We start from the raw sequence: 22,001 nt of genomic DNA, 5'->3' as shown, positions 1-22,001 counted from the left end.
CTCTTCCAAAGGTCCTGAGTTCAATTCCCAGCAACCACATGGTGGCTTACAACCATCTGTAATGAGGTCTGGTGCCCTCTTCTGGCCTGCAGGCATACAAGTAGACAGAATACTGTATAAATAATAAATAAATAAATATTTTAAAAAAAAGAATAGGTGAATGGTTCCCTGTCTTTGGGAAAGGAAGGCACTGAGTTTTAGGGGTTTTGCAAAGGGGTAGGGGCAAGAGGGAAGAAATATGAACCAGGCCTTTAAGTGACCAGGCTTTCAAACACAGAAAATTCTGGAGTAATTTGAACAACACTATAAGAATCAAGGCAGACAAACAAAACCAGGAAGAAATAGAGGAGGAGAAGATGGGGAGGTGAGGTTCCCTAGGGCCTCAGGGGAATGTGAGGACAGGTGACAAGAGGTTCAGATATGGGGGAAGGCAGCCGGGACAACAGTCTTCAGGGAAGTAGAAAACCTAGGAGACATGAGGGGTCTGGACATTGCAGATTACAGACGGGTTCTTAATAAACTCCAGACCCCGACCTCCCCCTGCCCCTGTGTGTGTGTGTGTGTGTGTGTGCGCCTGCAGAAACCAGAGGAGGGCGTTGGATCACTGGAGTTGGAGTTGCTAGCAGCAGTGACCTTTCCTAGATGGGTGCTGAGAACCACACTCCGGTCCCCTGAAGAGGAGCCTGTGCTCTTCACTGCCTTTGCTGCTAACGCATTGCTCCAGCCCAGAGAGTAGGGTTTGAATGTTACACCATTGTAAGGAAGGCTATGTGAGGAGATGGGTGTGCTAGTGAGCACAAGTCATCAGTCTGAGGTGTACTGACAAAGCGAAAAATCATCTCAATACCCTAACATATGTATTTATCATTTGCCAGTTTAGTCCTCCCGTCCCCTCTAAATACGGTTAGAGGCTATAAAAGAGAACAAAGTTTTCCATAGACTCGGAGAGTGATTTGTGATGACTGACAAAAGTCTCAGAAGAGCAGGTTCAGTCTGCTAGCTGTGTCTTACAGGGATCTAAGAACATGACAGGCATGAAGTCATTTATAAAAAAGTCAATCGAGTTGGTCAGCTAGCTAGGGGGTTGGGCAGAATGGGTGGAAGGAAGTCTGGAGTAAGGGAGGGTGGCATTTCTCGGAGCTCATGCTTTTGAACCAAATTAATTGAGACACAGGTGAAGGTATGGCCTCCTTCATCTAAGAATGATGCAAAAGCCAAGAGAAATGGCCGGTACTGAGCCAACAGCACGTGAATGGGTGCTAAGTCAACAGCATTCCAGTGGGTGCTAAGTCAAGCACTCTGAAGATACAGGTCTCTCCTTTCTCCTAATTGGCGAGGCTCTTCTCTTAACATCTCATACTCTTTTTTTTTTTCCCATACTACTTTCTTTTTTTTGTTTCTATTTATTTTTTTTAAATTTATTTATTTATTAAGGATTTCTGCCTCCTCCCCGCCACCACCTCCCATTTCCCTCCCCCTCCCCCTCCCCCGATCAAGTCTTTCTCCCTCATCAGCTTGAAGAGCAATTAGGGTTCCCTGATCTGTGGGAAGTCCAAGGACCGCCCACCTCCATCCAGGTTTAGTAAGTTGAGCATCCAAACTGCCTAGGCTCCCCCAAAGCCAGTACGTGCAGTAGGATCAAAACTCTTATGCAACCCAATGACTCCATGATTGCCCCATTGAGCCACCCGTTGGGGTTGCAGCCATCCACCCAGGGTGTCCTCAGGGAGAGGAAGCCAGGAAGTTGTGGGATTCCATCACTAACAGCACAGAGTTTGAACCAATAGAGTAACTCAGCCTAAGTACCTTTTCCTTGTGTGTGAATCGGGAATATTAATGCTCACCTGTGGATAACGTTCAGCAATCACCGCACATGGAGAGGGGCAGCACAGGGCTCCCGCAGCCATGTTCCAGAGATGCCAGCTTAATCCTTGATAAAATGACAGGTAATTAATTTGGCCACACATTACAATGCGTGTGTGTGTCCTTAGCTTCTCATTTAATTAGTTGGACCAGTGGGTTGAGTACTGATAAAGTGTTATTGTAATGACTATTTATATGAAAGGTGTTTAAAACGGCCAATCACTTATCAGACATAAAGACAAATTTGCTCTCTGGGACTCAGCAGTGAAAGCAATTCAGTGACCCCTAAGAGTGCAGGTGACAGGAAACCAGGCTTAGGGTTGCCACCCCATCACCTACACTTGCTGCGGTGAAGTAAATATCTTGATTTTCACACTTGGATCCCACAACATCAAGTTGCTTTGCTTTCCAGTTAAAAGAAGGCTTTAGGGTGACTCTCCCAGTGTCCCTCCACTGGGTGTCCTTCCTTGCTCAGTAAACATTCAGCAGTTTCTCCTCATCTGTCCGGCCCCCTGCATGATGGTGGTTCTTATACAGTCCTGTCCAGTCTTGCAAACACAAAGTTTCCATTGAACATGCCTTATACATTCACACATGGACCACAGAGAACCACAGGAGAGCTACATGGATCCGCGCTGTGTGTGTGTGTGTGTGTGCGTGCATGCATGTGTGTGTGTGTGTGTTTGTGTGTGTGTGTGACTCAGCTAGTAACTGACCATTGTCATAGCATTCTGGATTCTCAATTTCATCCCACTCCTTCATCTCTGTTTGTCTCCTCTATGTGGGGCAAGCAGATGGCCCTGTGCTCACCTACAGGAAGAACCTTCCACTCCTTTGTGTGAGCTGAGGGTTGGGCACTGCACCCAAGCAGGAGTCCTCCACAAGGTCGGATCCACCTGCATCTGAGACTCCTCCTGCCCACTCCTGCTTCTTACCTCTGTCCCTTTGCAGTCGAGACAATATGCGGTGTCCTGGAGACTTTTCCTCCTCAGTCGCTGGTCCCACTTTTTTCTCTACAGGCGACATTCCCAAACCCTCTGCCTTCTCACCCTCAGCAGTTTGAAGACCCCACGGGGTTTTCAGGTTATCACACCTTCTCAAGACACACTATTCCCTCAGCGTCTGGACAGCATCTTCTTGGGGCCAGGACTATTTTCCTTTGTACTTTCCTTCTGGGAAACTTTTATTATTGCTGTGCTTTAAATCATCCTGAGTGCTCACAAGAGTGGACAATAATGCACCCATATTATTGCTATCCCATCTAGGATATCAATCATCGGTTTGTGCACCTTTCAATGGATCCTGTGGCTGACTCTAGGGCTCGCCTTCTGCCTCACATCACAGGGATTTCACTGCTTGCTCCCCTTGCTCTCACATCCCTACTCTGGCAACTACTATCTTCTCAGCTCCTGGTTCTACCTGTTCTAGAAGGTCCCACATCTGCAGTCTCTTCAGAATGGCCTCCTTTCTTGAAGATGACAAATTCAAGCTCTCAGGTTTGGCTTGTTTCCAGGACTACACTCACTCTCATGGCCCCCCTTCTGTCTTCTTCATGTTCCTAACCCTCTAGGGTCCCTGAATCAACAGTGCATGGAGGCACCGCATCCGACCAGCACCGTCCACATCTGAGCCTGGCTGGATTCTTACCCACACATCTTTTTAACCCCGCCCATGGTAAACGGGACTGGGGAGAGAGTTCAGTGCCTGCTGCAGAAGCATGAGGACGGAGTCCAGATCCCCAGCATCTATGTGAAAGTTGGGTGCGGAGGCACATGCCTGTGACCCCATCACCGGGGAGGAAGAAACAAGAAGATCTCTGGGCTTGTTGGCTAGCCAGTGAGCCCTGGGTTCAGTGTGAGACCCAAACAAATGGGAGGGCTCAGGTCCCTTTGTCACATAGAAGACCACAGCAGGAACCTCTGATGTGACCCAAAGGGTCACATGCATATCCATCCTGCGGCCTATGGGTCACATGCAGGCAAGCATAGCTACGAATCAGACCGACACAGAACTCATGAACTTACTTGCATATTCATTTATATTGTGTTTTGCAACTTGATTATGTGATTTTTGAGCATGAACTTTAGATGGCAATGACAGCATCGTATCCCAGTGTTAAAATATTGGACATGGCTGCCATCCCAGCCCGTGGTCCCTACCTTGTACTGGGTTATTCTAAAATTTTTAGTGTGTATGTAGGAGGGGAAGGACACAAAGGAACTTGCTTATGAATTTGGGGGTGCCTAGTGCCCTCCCCTATCCCTCCTCCTTTATCTTTCTTTACTCATTTATTCTAAAGAACGTGCATTGGGCTCCGTGATGAATCATCTCTGGATAGAGATGGATTGGTGAAAAAATGATTAAGGAAGAATAAAATGATCTGAACTTCACATAGCTCAAAATAATCACAAGATCCATTCTGATTTTGCTTATTTGAGCAATAAACAAAACAGGGCATAAATCATACTGGATTCTGAAGAGTGAATTGGTGCCCAGCCAAGTTTGCTCATTTATCTTCCAGAGCTGTTTGGAGGAATTGAGAGCTTCTCTAACAGCAATGGCATTTGGGAGAAAGAAAAGATAAAATTTGCTTTGTTTCCTGGCTCTAAATTTTCATGACTAAATCACAAAAAAACCTACCATTTTCAATATCAAATATTGTGAGTTTTCTCAAGTTTTCTCATATGCTTACCACAGTAGGAGACACAAAAGGATACATGTTTAGACCTAGGTAAGAGCTATCCATAGTAGGTACACATTGATTACAAATGCATAGTAGGTCAGCAAGGGTCAGATTAGCAACCTTTAGTTCCTGAGGAGATCAAGAAAAGTATTCATAATAGTTGAAACCTATGCAGTGCCTAGGTAGTCTTGTTGCGTTTTTCATACACTGGAAGTCATTTGTTTAAGCTCCTGGGTTGGGGGTCCCATGCCATCGGTACTTCCAAGGTGGTTGGCGGTTAAGCAATGGTAGTGCCCCCATCCCTGCTCCCATCCCTATCCCTACCCAGTGCAGGATTTGGACTCTGATGATTGAAGTGTGACGGGGGCAGCCGAGCTAGACTGCTCCTGCGGGACTCCATGTACCTCCTGCACACATTGATGGCAAGGTCACATGGCAAGGTCACATGGCAAGAGAGGCTGCCTCATTGGTCACTATGTCCCCAGGTCAGTCCAGCCCCATCTACCCTCTTAAGAGAAGAAATGAGACAGGTCAGCATGGTGCTGGGGCTGGTTGCATTGTGAAACATTTTGGTGGAGATAAATGTTCAAAAGCAGAGTGAGGTAATGATTGCAAAGCTCTTCAAATACTCCGCAGACTATCGAGCTGTGTAATCGGTTTGTAAATTAAGGGTATGGGAAAGATGTCTCAGAAGAGCTTGGCAAGGGAAGCAAGGAGGGAGGGAGCTGAGAAGGGTGAGGAGGGTCAGGAGGGAAGGAAGCCATGTTCCAGGCCCCTCTCTTTCATACACTTTCAGGTGAACAAGATTTGACCTCCAGTGCAGAGAAAGCCCAGTCTGAGCTAACTGGTGCTCGCCCTGCTGGAATGCTTGAACAAGCCACAAGAGACATCACAGGCAGCCTAAGCACCCCATCCTTGTCTGTCCTGTACTCCTGGATCAGCTAAAGCCTGCCAAGCCGGGTTCTCTCCAGGGAGCCAGCACTGGGCAAAACTAACAGGCTAGTGGCAGCTTCCTGTCTGCTGGCCTGCAGCCACCCCCTCCCCAGAAAGCCACTCCCTGCTGCAGGTGAGGCCCAGAGCTCTGTATTCTCTTTTTCTTGCATAGCAGGTCCCTCTCATGGTCCTATTCCTCCTGGATCTGTTGTCTCAGAGGACCCATCTGGTCAGTGTGTCCAGCAACAGACTGTCCTGTCAGAATGGGTGATGAGGGAATCTGCCACACGAGGCTGGAGCAGTGAGGCTCCAACTGCAACAGGTTTGCAGCTCTGGGCTGATGGTTTCGCCTTTCTGAGAAACTTTCTGCTGCTAGAGGTGGGGCAGTTCCTCACAGGGCACTGTGCAATGAACAAGGTTCTAGGCAGTCAGCCGACAGGTGTGTGTGTTCTGTCACTGGTGGAGGCAGTGGGTTGTGTGCACATAATTCTGAAGTTCCTTGTTCCACCCACATCATGTGGCCAGGCTCACTTAGCATGCTGCAACATATTGTTGCCACGCCAGGACTTGTTCTTTTGGAAAGTGAGGGACAATAGGGGGCTCAGGCCCCTGGACAGCTTTTGTAGCCCAGGCTGGCCTCGAACTCACAGAGATTCACCTGCCTCTGCCTCCTGAGTGCTGGGATTAAAGGCGTGTGCCAGCACCGCCCAGCTTGAGGAATTATTTTAAAGCGGTTAAAATGTGTATACTGTTTTTTCTTCTATTTAAAGTACAAAGTAAGTGATGGAAGAGTGGACGGAGGGAATCAGGGAAGCAAGTCCTGTGAGACCAGGTAGAGCTTCAAGTAGGAAACTCAACATGAGGAATCAGAAAGAGTATCAATGATGGCAGTCTAGGAGAACAACATCCCTGGGGCCAAGCTCCTGAGACCTCACAGCCTTGGAAGAGCTGCCTGTGTGACTGCTCCCTTCCCCCACCCATCCAGAAGAACTTGATGGACATGCTAGCCAATGGGTTTGAAGTCTGTTGAGGTGACCTGTCCTTGCGTGCTGGAAGCCTCCACCACAAATTCTTAGGGTAGTTAGTGAGTACAGACACCCCCTCAATCTGCCTGGCCATTCCTTCTCCTTTATAAACATAGAGCTGAGACTGAGCTCACTGGATCAGAGGCTCGGAATCAGACAAGGCCTGAGATAGTCCTGTTATTGAGAGTATACAAGAGAATGGCCCGGGCAAAGGCTTCCAGGCTGTGGAGAGAGTCCAGAGGCTGCCAAGGTCACGGTATCACTACAGACTGCAGCTAGAGAGAGCTGCAGAAATCATGTTGCCAGGGTGCCTTTGTGTCCTGCTTCAGTCCTGGCACCCCTCTCCCCGATGGCACCCATCTGCCAATTGCCAGGGCCAGAGCAGAGTCAGGAGGAGAAAAATTAACAGCACTGGAGCAATGTGGAGGGAAGGGTCCATCCTTGCAGACAGGAGCTGAGCCTCAGCAGGGCCAGTTTGGGTGACACCTGGAACCATGAGGCCCGTGGCAAGGGTCCTTTCCTGACTCACGCAGCCCCAGCTCCTGGTGGAGCTGAAGTCATTAGCAGCCAGTGATGTTCAGGACTCAGTGTAGTCAGCAGAGGAGGGATGCTGGGGAAGGGGCAGAAAAGATGAGAGCAGAGCCCCACGGGAGCAGAGAGAGTCAATTTAGAGTTACAGCCATGAGGTGGTGGGATATAACACCGCAGGCAGATGGAGTCTAGCAAGATAAAGCATTCATTCCATTCTCTAACCACTGGCTTCTCTAGCCATTTTAGGCAGTACCAGTGGTACCTAGCACAGCGCCAGTACCTAGCACATTGCTAGTGCTTGTATTTAGTGCACTATTTATACCTAGTATAGTACTAGTATCTAGTACAATACCTAGTGTAGTTTTGGCACTTCGTGGAGTACTGGTACTTAGTGTAGAGCTGGCACTGGGTACAGTGTGAGTACGCAGCATAGTGCAGGTACCTAGAAACTTATAAGACTTCCCACTAGCAATGAGTGGGTCTCCCAGCACTTCGAAAGGTCTACAGGAATTTGCCTTTGGGTCATAGAGTGGTGGATAAGAATCAGGATGCACAGAGATATATAAAACCCTGACCTTCTCATTCATTATTACAAACTTGGCTGTCTCAATTTCTGTTTACGGCAAAGATTAATTCCAAAGATTTCAGGTCCTGCCGCCCTCCTGGTGAAGCTGGAACCTCCTTACTTCGCGGCAGTGAAAAGGACTGACATCGCTGGCTGGGTGGGGTGAAATGCTAATCTGAACTTTTGGAAGCATTGCTTCCAGGTAGCCCTTGAAAATCTGTGTGCTCTGGCCATGGTGCTTCTTGAGTTTCTGAAATCCCACAAGTCTTCACTGCTGAGAGAGTCCAGAGTCTCAGGGAGCCAGGGAGTTAGCCTGCCATCTCCTCAATTCTGTGCCACTGGGTCTCTGCCCTTGTCTCGAAACTCTTGGAATCAGGTGGGTGAATCATGATGTGTCCCCATGTGCCCTGTCTATGAAAGCAGCTGCAGAAGTACCTTCTGGCCACCCCAGCAGCCTGGGCTGGGCACTATGCACCCTTCTGCCTCTGGGGAGTCCCAGATGTCTGCATGTCTTTCTCACAGTGCTATTTCCAGGATGGTGTATGCAAATGTTTAGTGAGACCCAGAAGGCCTCAGCGCTCTCTCAAGCAAAGCTCTTCCCAGCGGAGAACTCCATGTCTGGAGGTGAACTTTTGCCACCCTGCCATCAACCCATCCACATGGGGCTGATCTGGATGTCACACCCATGCCCCAGTCAACACAGGTCCAAGCAATCAGCCTAGCATCTTGCTCTTCCTTTGAATTTTTTTTGAGGGAACTGGAGAAAGGTGGTTCTCACAAAAGAAAGTTTTCTTGACATTCTGGCCAAGAAATTTAAGTATTCGTCCAACACATGCTCACCGAGCCTTTGGCCTCTTCATGATGCTCAAGATCCACTCAGCTTACATGGCAATCCCGCCCCACTTCTAGTCTCTCGCCTCATTTGGCTTCATCACGTATAAGTGTTCCCCATAGGTCATTTATGAGAAGAGGGGGAAACATCCAGCAGTTCCTCAAGGTCAGGCAGTGTCACCCTGAGTCCTTTGGTGCCTTCCAAGGAGGAAGATGCAGGCGTGTTGGGAGTATAGCTCCGTAGATGCAGAGCCAGAGGCTCCAGGTAATGAACAGAGCCGTTTCCAGGGCACTGTAGCCTCCTCTAGCTTTGCAGTGATCAGGTGGAGGGAGAGAGGTTAAAAAAACTACATATAAAAGAAAGGTGTGTATTGTGTGTGTGTATGTGTCTGTGTGTGTGTGCGTGTGTATGTGTGTGTATCTGTATATGTGTTTATATTTGTGTGTCTGTGTGTGTGCGTGCGTGTGTATGTCTATGCATGTGTGTATGTGTGTCTCTCTGTGTGTGTGTATCTGTGCATGTGTGTGAGAGTATATGTCTGTGTGTGTCTGTGTGTATGTATGTGTATATATGTGTGTATATGTGTGTGTCTGTGTGTGTATGTGTATGTGCTCTAAGTGACACAGCTGCTTTGAATAACACTTAGGATTTTTTAAAATCAAATTAACCACATATTAATTATACAGCCCAGCTGGTCTACTTCCAGGTATTTACCCAAGAGAAAGGAAGACATATGTCCACATGCAAACACTCACAGAAGATTCACTCATAACAGCCCTTAATGGGAAACAACTTAGATGTCAATCAGACATATGTTGTTGGAATGCAAACTGTTAGATACACACAACGGGTCACTGGTACCTGCTACAATATCAATCTCAAAGAATGCCAATCTCCTCCAGGGAAGGAGCCAACTACATATGGTACAAGCCCGTGTGTACAATTTCTAGAGAGTCAGGGGGAGCCAGATATGGAAGCTCATGACTATAATCCTAGCACCTAGGAGGCTGAGGCAGGAGGATCACTGTGAATGTGAGGCCAGCCCGAACTATAAAGCAATTTCTAGGACAGTCTGGGATACAGGTTGAAACTCTGTTCCAATAAGCAGCAACGAGAGAGAGAGAGAGAGAGAGAGAGAGAGAGAGAGAGAGAGAGAGAGAGAGAGAGAGTAGTCCAAAGCACTGAGAAGAAAGGAAGGTGACCAAAACAATATGAAATGCATCGGAGAGCGAGCTGCAGCCTGTAGCTTGCACCGGTCCACCGTGCACCCAGCACTTGCTAGGCAGTCGGTTATATTGCTGAGACCACAGCATTCATTTTCCAGGCTTGGACATGCAGGAGCATCAGCCTGATGCAGAGCATACTGATTTGCAGACAGATTTGCTGAACAGATGCCCTTGGGAACACACACACACACACACACACACACACACACACACACACAGCTCTATCCCAGGAGACTAGCATATACATGCCTCTAATCTTCACAACTTAAAACCCACTATGTGATTCCTCACACAAAAAAGCCATCAATAGCCCAGAGGAGGGAAATAAAGACGGTGTTAGACACACTGACTTATAACAATACAGATTCCCAAGGGCAAGAATCCGAAATGTAGGCTTATGTTAACACTACATCCCACTAGGTGGAGCCCAAGGGATAGGCTAGAGCAGGCAGACCTGGAAGTCATTAGGAAGTTGTTTAAGTGGATTGGGCTGCCTTTAGAATATATGGGCCATGTACAGTGCTTTCTAAACATTAGAGTAGACAATTAAGATGATCTCATAACCATATTGTTCTGGGTGGAGTGATTGTATCCAGAGAAACAGCCACTTTTCTTTTTTAACCCAGGTGGTATGGCTGACTACAATGGCTACACCGAGAAAAGACAGGCAGGGAGGAGAGGAAGGGGAAGCAGTGACTCCCGGTTCAGGGCTCACAGAGTGTGGTAAGCTGTCTGTGGTTCTGGAAATCCCCGTAGGACTCCCTCTTCTCCAATGCATGCCTTTCTCAGAATATCTAACCAGTTTGCTTCCATGACAATATTTCTCAAAGGGGTAGGAGCAATCTAGTGACACAGCTTCTGGCAGTTGTGACAGCTGCTCGCTTTGCACAGCCAAAGTTTGTCTGTATGTGTGACCAGATGGGCCCTGGAGATCAGCATACGGTAGTATGACATCTTCAGAAAGGAAGCAGGCTCAGCTTCAGAGGAGCAGCCCCGGATGCTGAGAATTCCCCCATGCTCCTCCCTGAACTTGTGAGCCTTGATTTTTCTATGCACTAGGCTCAATTCATGATGGGAACAAGTCACCAAACATTATTTAAAAGGCTACGGGACACAAAGACTCAACATCTGCTTTCATTTTCCAAGAGAACACCAGCTGCCCACCCATAGGGACATCCATTTGACCTCCCTACCCACTGAATCTCTCCCATGGCCCGTGTCTGCAGAAGCCCATACTACCTGAGTGTAAGCCTCTTGTCCTCACGTTCCTTCATCTACTCTAGTCCCGAGTGACAAGTCTTGCTGAGAGCTCATAACATCTCTCTCATGCTCAACATGTCTTGGGTGTGTTTACCATGCAGAGCCACCACACTTGGTTGGGGCTTTAAATCACTCATTCTCCAAGCGCATCCTAAAGTTTACCCAGTCTGCTGCTACCCATGTGCCCTGGGTATGCGCTCACATTCTAGCCAGCATGGACTCACTGCAGGGGCCATGCTTGACGATGGCTTTACTAGGCCTCAAACATCTCTTCATGTCTTATCTAGTAGGAAAAAACTAAAAGAAAACCAACTGAGCCACCAGGCTCAGCTCAATGCAGACTTGAATTGCCCACAGCCCTCTCTTCCTTCCTAGATTTTGGAAGGCAGATTTACCTTTCAGAATCAAGATCATACTTTATCATGTGTGCTCACCCAAATTCACAGCAGCATAGCTTGAATGTGGTAGTCCTCACTTATAGCAGTTGGGAAGCCGAGGCAGGAGGATCATGAGTTCAAGGACAGCCTGGGCTACAAAGTAAGACCCTGTATCAAAGATTAAAATTAAAAACCCAAACGAAAACAATGCCCCTATCTGAGTCCTGTTGCTTAATGCAGTATTAATAATAACGTAGCACTTAAATAAATATTTTCTAAACCATACTGCATTTTCTGTCCTTCGTTCTGCAGAGGCTAAGCACAGGCAGTTACCCTGTCCCTCTTAAACATGGAAACCAAAACCCATGGAAGGAAAGCAGAGCTATACAGCCACTGGGATGAGGGTTGACCTTAAAATTCTTGTCACTGAAAAGCTGAAGTTGGGGATGCCTGCATGTGCTGCTAGGTTGTCTCTTGGGGAACACTGTTTTCCTCCTGGAACTCACTTCCTAAATAAACAAAATCCTTGTGCACCCCAGTCTACCAGGGAGTGAGAAGATCTAGGCAGAAGGAACCATGACTCAGTTCTGCATCTTCTCAAATATACTGTGGCTTTACAAAGCCAAGCCCAATTCTAAAGCAATATAGTTTTCGTGCTTGATCAGAGCTAGGACACTGTTCTGCACAGAAGATGGCCTGTCATCTAAGTAATGTCTTTGATACACATCTTAGCTAGCCTCCAATCTATCACTATTCTGAGTTTTCAGACCCCCAAAGTGCCAGCGCTTCCTGATGGATTGACTACCCAATTTCATTAAATTTATTTGTTATAGGAAGCATTGATCTTTCATTACTTTGTGGACTTTCAAGATGATCTTAATCTCTCTCTCACTCTCCATCTCTCTTACACACACACACACACATGCACACACACACGCACACACACATACGCACATATACACATACATATGTACACACACACACTCACACACACAAACACATACATACACATACACACACATACGCACACACACATACACACATACACACACATACACACATATACACACACATACACACACATACACACACATACACACATACACGCACACACACAAACACACACATACGCACATACACACATACATATGCACACACACACATACATACACACATACATATGCACACACACACACACAGACACTCACTCATACTTTTTTTAAAGGATTGAGTCCAAGACAAGACAAATTCGAGAAAAGAATTATGACAGAAAAATGTTGAAGAGATAAATTGTACCAAAGTTTGTTTGAAAACATAGCTGATCATTCTAAAAATGATTTATTTTTATTATGTGTCCATATGAGTATTGTTCCTGTGAATGTCAGGAGAGGGCATCATACCCCTTGGAACTGGGTTTACTGAAGGTTATGGACCTCCCAATGTGGGTACTGAGAACTAAAGTCAGGTCCTTTGGAAGAGCAGGGCATGCTCTTAACCACTGAGCTATATTTCTGGCATTGGGTGGTTAATATCCACTGTGGAAAGCTGCCTTACTTCAAGGAAATTCTGACATGAAAATTGTTATTGAAATACCACATGTTAAAAATGATCATCTTTATTTCTACTTAAGTAAACAATGGATAAAAGTCACATGTCCCTCAAGAATGGCTTAAAAACTTGGTAGGGGTGAGTCAAATAGAGCTACCCACAGGCAATAGGACACTGGATAGATTCAGACTGAGCTGTCTGGAACCCTCACCATAGCTTTGGCTTCATTGTGAATTGAGTTCTGCTTGGATCAGCAACAGAGGCCAAAGCACACGAGCTGACCACATGGGACAGGATGTGCAACAGGCAGAGACAGAGAGGCACCCCGATCTCTCCTGGCCTTTGTAAAATAGGAATGACACCAAGAGCTAGAGGGTACTGAAACATTAGCTTAATCCTTCTGCGGCTGGTTGAAAATGCAGGTTATAAATGGTAGATACTGTCCTTAAGTTAGAACACAAAGGGGGCAGTGATGGAAGGCAACGTGGGAATCTGTAGAAAAAGCAAGGATCTGTGTGGGTAATGGGAACTTAACCCAGTACAGTGGTGCACCCCTGTCACTCCAGTACTCGGAGGGTAGCGAGAGATGGGGTGCTAAAAATTCAAGGCCTCTCTCATCTGCCTGGCAAGCTCAAGGTAAACCCTACCATACAAAACAAAACACACCAAACCCATGGACTGGAGAGATGACTCAGTGGCTAAGAGCACTGGCTATTCTTGCAGAGGACTCAAATTTGGTTTCTAGCATCCACATGGGGGCTCACAACCATCTATAACTCCAGTTTCAGGAGATCTAAAGCCGTCTGACCAGCAAGCACTAAGCACATGTATGATATGCACACACAGACACAAGCAAACATTCATACACATCAAAAATAAGTTTTTACTACTCCCACAAAACACAAAGATCAACTCTTCTTTTTTGCACATAAATAATGCAAATTTAACTATTTTAATAAAGATATTTTGATTTTCATAAAGTCAGTGTGCTTATCTTCTATTAGAACCCAGTTGGAGCATAAGACAAAAGACCCTGCCACCTGCTGGAGGGGAAAGGAACCTTTCGAAGGTTGAGGCTGCAAAAGGTATAGGCTGAAAGCTGGCCCAGTTCAGATGTGACTCGGACAGCATTGGAAACTGGCTAGTGCATGAATTTCCCATCAGTGATCTTAGAACAATAAACAGAGGATGTTTGGGAAGATGCAAGAATGCCCCTTAGTGGACCCAGAGTGAGTTAAAGTGAAGGCAGGGTGGGATGCTGGCTCAGCATCCAGCAGAGGCTATGGATGAACAATCTGTCCATTCTGTGTGAATCCACAGGAGCTAACCAAATCTAGCCTCACTAAAGATCTGATGTATACAGCTCTAATGCTTGTACTCTGCAAGCTTACATCAGACCTGTCTTTGAATTCCTCCAAAGTGGTGACATTAGGGACATGGGCTTGGAGAAAGCCAGCCAGCCCTGCACTGAGATTCCAGCTGTGGGGTGCTGGGCCTGTGACTCAACCTCTCTGGGCTCTCATGTTATTTACAGATAAGAATGCCTAAAGCTAAACGCTTAACACTTAAGGTGCAGGGGCCAAGATCCACAAACACAATCAGGATATGATGGTGAGTATTATAATTATTTTTATATAAGAAATATCTGAAGCAGAGTCTGGGGAGAGGCTTTGTAAGCCTGAGATCTAGCGGGATCCCTAGAACCCTGTTAAAAAAGAACAAAAACCTGGGCACGGTGGTGCAGAACTGCAGTACCAGTGTTGGGGCCGAGCGGGGACAGGCAGATCTCTAGGGCTCATTGCTGACTTGGTAAGACACTGAGAGACCCTGTCTTAAGAAAAAAGCCCCAAGGTGAACAGTGGCTAAAATTAACTTCTGTCTTTAACATACATGCTCACACATGTGCACATGCACTCTCTCAGATACATGCACCACAACATATGCACACTAGCGAGTGCACACACACACACACACACGAACGCCCACAGTTGCTCACTGGTGTTGGGCTCACATAGGAAGTGAATGATGGAATAGTGGATAAGCCCAGAGCCCAGCCTTTTCCACCGCCCTCAGATTTGCCAGCTGCTTTATCTAACACTCAGACAAAATTCTTGGAATCCATTTCTCCTGAGTTCTCCCAGATGCAGTAAAAATCTTAATATATCAGGTGTAAACTGTGTGTGGAGCTTTATGAATTTATGTACAGCAAAATGAAAGATTCAGCAAGTTCCATACATTCATTGCTCCCAGGCTGGGGGATGAGTCTCAAGCCATCACTCCATCCTTTGAAGGCCATGGCCTTTGAGGATGTCCGCCTGCTTTAAGCTGGGTAGGATGACTCCCGCTCCTTGAGCAGCTTCTGAGGTTCTGTTCTGATAACGCAAATACTTCACTTTTTATAGACTGAGTTTATTGTTTTAAATTACGTGTTATGTATGTGTGTCTCTGTGAGTATAGGTCATGTGAGCACAGGTATACACAGAAGCTTGAATAGGAAGTTTGGTGCTCTGCAGCTGGAGATACAGGCAGTTGTGAGCCGCCCAATGTTCGTTCCGGGAACTGAATTCCCATCCTCTGGAAGAGGAGTGGGCGCTCTTAGCCAAGAAGCCATCTCTCCACATCTCCCCTTGCCATGGATACTTTCTGTTTACTATGTTCAGTCATGCTCAGTTTCTTTGGTTTAATACCATGAATAAACCAACAGCCCCATTCCAACACATTTGTCCTTTATCTCCATGCAGGCAATTTTGTCTGAAGTCAAGCTAAGTCCACCATGTTTATTTTCTAAGGACATGCCCGCATTCTGCCTAAGCTTAGCAGAGAACAGACAACAGTCTAAACATTCATGCTGTGGCTAAAGCTCTCTTCCGGAGCGATATGGTTCAGCAGCACTTGCTGTTGTTTATTGATGTTTGTCAGGGAAATGTTGTGTCTCAACCTCAGCATCTGTAGAAGCTGCAGGATGAGGCTAGCACCACAGTTCTCTTTTTCCAGGGTAAGCCCTAGGTACCTATCCTTCTCAGAGCATCGTCGGGGGAGAGAGAGAGCACAGAACAGAATGTAGGAGACAATGGGAGCCCAGGACCAAGATGCCCAGAAACAAATGATGGAGACTAGGGGATGGGAGTGAGCAGAGGGAGGAGCCGGTAGGGAAGAGACAGAAAGGGTAAATATGCAAACAACACAGTCACGTGTACGGGCTTTCCAAGGTCAGCACTGCTGCTGGCTCTTAATCTGGGCCAACGGCTTCTCAAACTTGACTGGTGTCCTAATCTGTGGGACTCAATGGCTAGGTAATATAATTATATTGCCAATATAGAATGAAATGTGCCTTCCTGGAGCTGAAAAATCTGTCAACAGTCCTGCTCATGGTTTCCCTTTCATCTGTGCCCTTGGGCTCTAACCCCGTACTTTGTATTTTTTTAGACAGGGTCTCTTGTAGCATAGGCTGACTGCAAAACTCTTCATAGCACAGGATGACCTTGAGCTTCTGATCCTCTTGTCTCTGTGTCTCAAGTGTTTGGAATGCAGGTTTGTGTCACCATGCCAGATGTATACAGTGCTGGGGCCAAACCCAGGGGTTAATTCAAGCTAGGCAATGCCAGGCGAGCTATGTCCCTAGATTACGTACTTGGGGGAGCACAGGTAGGCTTAGCAACACAATTCAAGGCCATAAAACAGCACGAGCCTGGGTGATCTGATCAAAAGCACCGAGAACTTGCTTCTGGGAACACAATCATGTCAGTGAAGTGCATGAACCACAAGCACACACTGCTCTTGAACTGCTGGGCAGAGCCAGTTCTTTCTCATTTCTTTGGTTCTTTTCCCAAGGCACTTCTGGAGCTATGGCCACAGCAGCCTATGCACCAACATGAAGCTTTGTTTCTGATGTCATGTGGGGAAGTAAGGGACTTCCTTCCTACTATTGAGACTAGAGCCAAGAGCCTGCCCAGGCGAGCTGGGTTCCATCTGGTGTGTGCACCCCATGTGGAGACACGGGGGATCTTGCTCCACAGAATCAGAGCAGGGAGTGGGCATTAGGGAGGAGATTTCCCAGAGGTGCCAGCAGCTGGACTAAGTAACTTGTGCTAACTCAGTCCTATTATCAAAAGAAGTGCCCCGTTCCTGCCCTAAGGGCTGGGCAGAGCCTCAGTGTCCTCTGTCTCACTCTGGTCTGCAGATTTCCAAGGGAGAGAACAAGGAAGAACCATCTTACCCATGAGGAATTTTGCTCAGGACATAATATCCAGTGTGGGAGTGTTGATAAACCTGCAAGAGAGGAGAGAAAAAGCAAGCACTGAGACAGAGGCCATGATTGCTGGCTTTCCAATCTCTGAATCCTAACAAACACCAGAGGCCAAGGGCAGCTTAGCAGAGACCTGCAGGCAAAGCCTTACTGACAGTTTGCATACCCTGTAAGCAGCACTTCCACTGTTCACCAGGTTTATCAGGAAGCCGGAGGCTTGATGTCATCTCCATGGTTACCTGGTTAGTGATTAAATTAGGAAGTCTGTATTTCCATCCAAACTAAATACAGCACAGAACTAATGGGGGCATGAGGTCATTGGAGCTCACTGGACATGGTCAGAAAGACCTGGCAGGACAAAAGACCTCTGAAAATTTGAGGTTCCTGCAGAGTACGGCCAGGGCTCCCCTGAGGCCTCAACTTTGGGCCTGCAGTGAGCATGGAACTGGAGGCAAGACTGGGCACACTCCCCACCTTTGATCCAATTTGATGGACATTTTCTGGCTCCTGAGTGGTCAACCTGGGCTCACTGCAAGAGGAGCGTTAGAAACAGCTGGTGTTGAAAACAGAAAGAGCAGGGAATCGGCACAGTTTCCAAACTTGTGGAGCCCCCAAATTACAGAGGTCTCTCTTGATCTTTTGAGACAGGAGACTATTTCCTAACCTGTAAACAGTGAAGAGAAATCAAGGGGATAGCACCCCATGAGAAAGGGGATACAGCAGCTCAGGAAACGTCAGCATGCTCCTCCAGCTCTGGACAGAGCCTCTTCTCTAGGGTAGAGTGAGATCCTGCTTCACCTCCACTCTGGTACCCGAGGGACTTCTGCGGGCAGATGCCCTGTGTGGAGGGATGTCCTGTGTGGAGGGATGCCCTGTGTGGAGGGATGCCCTGTGTGGAGGGATGCCCTGTGTGGAGGGATGCCCTGTGTGGAGGGATGCCCAGCAGCTAGCACAGAGTTCTAACTTTCTAAGGCTAATGCTAGGTTTTGAGCTGTGGGCTGATCAAGCCATGACCATTGTAGCCACCCTTTTCTGTTGGCTGCTGCAGATGAAATGGCAATCTACTGAGAGCTGGTCCAAGAATGAATGTCTATACCCTGATCCCCTCCCCAGGCTCCCGAGTTCCAGAGAATGGTGGGCATCATTCTCACCCTGTCCTGAACCAGGAAAGTTTACAGACTTCAAGTTGTCAGACTCCAGGGCATCAGAAGGTATGGCGGCACATCCCCTGCTCAGATAATGGATGCACCTTAACTAAATGTGTTCTTCCACCCTATCCTCGAAGTCCCATATCCCTTCCTCAGAGTTCTCACCACTCCTTCCATCCAGGAGTCAGAGACAGCCTGGCTGTAGACACTGGTCAAACAAGTGGTGTGAAAATGTCCCCCTTCCCTTGAGACCTATGAGAAGGAACCCCAGCCTGCCTGCTGGGCCTGAAATGACGACATCAGAGTCGCTGCAATGCTGCTGTCTCCATCAGTATGCGAATGCAATGTATACTGTCCTTCTTTCCTCCCACAGCAGGAACTTTCCAGATAATAGATAAGATGTGCAGATGAAGGATGACAATGAATGCAGTGAGCCCTGCACGGGGCTGGGGATGAGCTGTGCTGCTGCTGCTGCTGCTGCTGGAAAGGAGCCTCCGGAGGAAGACAGCTGGGGTTGCTACTGCAGAGTCTGGCCTGTATGGGCCACTGAACCAACTTCTAGGGCGTTACAGAGGACAAGGAATTATTCAGAAAAACGGATGCAGATATGAAAGCAAACAGTGGTTAAATGCCAACCATATTGTCCTTCTAGAGATCTTGAGATCCCTGAACCAGGCACATGGGGCCCAGGCTGGCCTTCTGGATGGCAGTGGGTAAGGAGATGCTGTTCTGTTTCAAGACATCTAGCATTACTCTGGTCTTTATTACAAGTCCAAGTTCACTGTGGTCAACGGAAAGATCCAGGGTAGCAACAGATAAAGAAATATGCAAAATGCCTTCTGCATTCATTATGCAAAGGAGAATTTTTTTCCTACCAAGGATCAACAGCAGAAACTCATTCCCTGGTTGACTCATCTTTACAGTCTGCCTTCAATACGCCACCAAACAGCACTGAAATTCTGCAAGCAATTCTGGAAGCAATGACAATAGAAAGACTGGCAAAAAACAAGCTGACAAGGGCTTCGGCAAGAAGAAAGCGACAGAAGAGCTTTCCGTTCTCAGCTGTAGGCCTGCACTAGCGAGGAAAATGACACAATGGTGGGAACTGACAGAAAATACCTGGAAAAGAGACCGATAGACTATTATGCCCCAGCAAAAGACATCTGGGTATGGCTTTTTCCTTTTCATCATCTCCACTGTTGGTCTCATCTCCATGGGGACATTGCAGCTCTAGGGACTGTGTCAGAGGTCTGAGGCGCTTCTGGAACCAGTGAAGTCAATCAAAATATGATGAGGAAAAAGTCTGAGGGAGGGGTCGAGAGAAAGCCCTCCAGAGCTGTATGTCCTGCCTTCTTCCCAAGCTGCTCACGTCCTTGTCCTGTCCTTGGCAGCCCATGCTTGTCCTCACGTTGGCAGCTGCTTTCCTACTTCACTGCTTTTCTTTCGTGCTGCTCTGCCAGAACTTTCTGTTGACTCTCAGCTAATTTTCCCCGAGAACACAACACCGTCTTTCTTGCTGGCTGACTGTCTTTTTTTGTTGTTGTTGTTTCCAGCATACACCTTCCATAGCAAAGGCCAGGTAGAGACACAAAGCAAAAGCAAACACAACTTCCTAGTACCCTGCAAGTCTTCAGGTCTTATGAAACATCTTTCTGCATTCCTTACCTTGACCTTCATGACAACTTCTGTCTTAGTTACTTTTCCATGGCTGTTGCACAACACCATGGCCAAGGCATATAAGAGAAAGTTTATTGGAGACTTAGGGCTTCAGGGTTATGACTGTCATGGCAGGAGCATGACAGCAAGCAGGCAGGCATGACATCTGATCCACAAGCCTGAGGCAGAGAGGTAAACCTGGGAATGGCACCCACCACCCCCGTGACATACCTCCTTCTACATGGACACACCTCCTAATATTTCCCAAATAGTTCCATCAACTGGGACCAAACATTCAAACCTATGAGCCTACGGGGGCCACTCTGGTCATTTCTAGCCAAATCACCAAGGTTTGTCATAGGAGCAGCCTTTCCTGGCTTCACTTTTCAAGTGAAGAAACTGAGTATCAGAGGCACAGATGAAGTGATCCAAGGTAGCATAATGTAGGAGGAGAGCTCAGAGCTTCAAGTGTACACACACCTAAGGCTATTTCTATAACACCACCATGCTGGCTGGAAAGGCTCTCCCATTGGTCACGCTGTCTCTGCCAGCCACAACTGCCTTATGAAGGACTCAAGTTCTCTGCATCTACCATTGGAGTCGTTGGTGGCTCTCTCTACAGACCAGGGAACTACTGCTAGCTCTTTTCACCTACCTGGAAACTATCACTGAATCTATGGTAAAATTATTCAGTATTACTGATTTTTCCCCTCAAGCTAAAATCTGTATTTCAAACATTTTCTGGTAAGACAGGCAAGTGAACACTGATGAACGTACTTGATGAATGCCCACTGGCAATCCGCTGTGTGCAGTGTCCTGGAGGAAGGTGTGTGTCAATATCTGGATCAAGGATGTGACAGAGTGGGTCACTGAATGACGTGAGGAAGAGGAGACGAGACAGTACTAAGAACATGACACATGAGAACACGGTGAAGCAGGTGGGTTTTGCACAAGAGCGACACACTCTGGGACACTAGGGGACCCTTGGTACCCTACTGTGTGTCATGACCAAAATGGTTTTAGTTGTTTTTTTCTCAGAGTTTATCCAGGAACTGTACATCAAACTGTTTTCTCCCAATAGTGAAACCCATTTTCTGAGGCCCTTACATTGCCATATTCGAAAACTGTCTTTATACAGGTCATTACGTGAAAGTAAGGTCATTAGGGCAGGTGCTCATCCCCTGTGACCGGGTTGCTTCTATCAGGGACAAAGAGGGGTGTAGTGATGGCTCAGTGAGTAAAATACTTGCCACAAAAGCATAGGACCTGAGTGTGACTCTTCAGAACTCTTGTGAAGCTGAATATAGTAGCATACACCTGTAATTCCAGCACCCCTGTGTCGGGATAAGAGGCAGAGGCAAGAGAATTCCTAGAAGATTGCAGATGGGCTTTCCAGGCAAGGCAGCCACGAATAGTCAAGAGACCACGTGTCAAACAAGATGAAGATACTGATTGGCATGCCAGGTTGCCCTATGGCTTCCACATAGGCGCTGTGGCACATTTACCCACACACTCCTTCTTTCTCTCTTACACACACACACACACACACACACACACACACACACACACACTCCCATGGACAGAGACACAGGCACAGACTGAAGGAGGATGACATGAAGAGTCACAGGGAGTTCCTGGGAGGAAGAGCAAGGTCTCAATGGGACATAGAACAGTGGAATGCCAAGAGCCACCAGGCATCACCCACCACTAGCAGCTGGAAGGTACCAAAAGGATTGTCCTCTATGGGGCTCACATTGCTATGACTTTAACCCATGCAAACCACAGTGGCCTCATACATCACTAGGGCCGAGTGAGGTCATCGTCCACAGCTTGCTCATTACCACGGGTCACTACTCCCTTTTACACATACCTGGGACCAGGTAAGTAGTGGGTCAAACCTGGAGTCCATAGGCATAATGATGATATAAGCAATGGCTTAGTCACTAAAACCCAGTTCTACTCAAAAGAACCAGGTCACACTGGCCACTCTTGGAGGCCGTGGCCTTCTGATAGTTGGGGATCTGCTGGTGCCCACGCCAGCCTCCTTCCTTCCAACCCCACAACCCCGTGGGTTTTGTTTAACAGTCCCTTGAATTCTCTCCTTAATA

At 47.3% G+C, this 22,001-nt stretch overlaps 1 protein-coding gene across 4 annotated transcripts in view; it reads right to left on the bottom strand.

Moving 5' to 3' along the window:
• Positions 1 to 22,001, bottom strand: part of Dpp6 (dipeptidyl peptidase like 6) — an 880,940-nt gene that overhangs the window by 174,951 nt on the left and 683,988 nt on the right. For all 4 annotated transcript variants that reach the window (XM_026789414.1, XM_013353878.2, XM_026789413.1 and 1 more), the window contains exon 6: positions 17,060 to 17,112. In XM_026789414.1, coding sequence (XP_026645215.1) covers positions 17,060 to 17,112 — 53 coding nt within the window. The remainder of the gene's footprint in view (positions 1 to 17,059; positions 17,113 to 22,001) is intronic.

The sequence above is a fragment of the Microtus ochrogaster genome, unplaced genomic scaffold, assembly GCF_000317375.1.
Source record: "Microtus ochrogaster isolate Prairie Vole_2 unplaced genomic scaffold, MicOch1.0 UNK18, whole genome shotgun sequence".
NCBI lineage: Eukaryota > Metazoa > Chordata > Mammalia > Rodentia > Cricetidae > Microtus > Microtus ochrogaster.
Note: the sequence above shows the minus strand (reverse complement) of the source record. Positions and strands in the feature narration are given on the sequence as shown.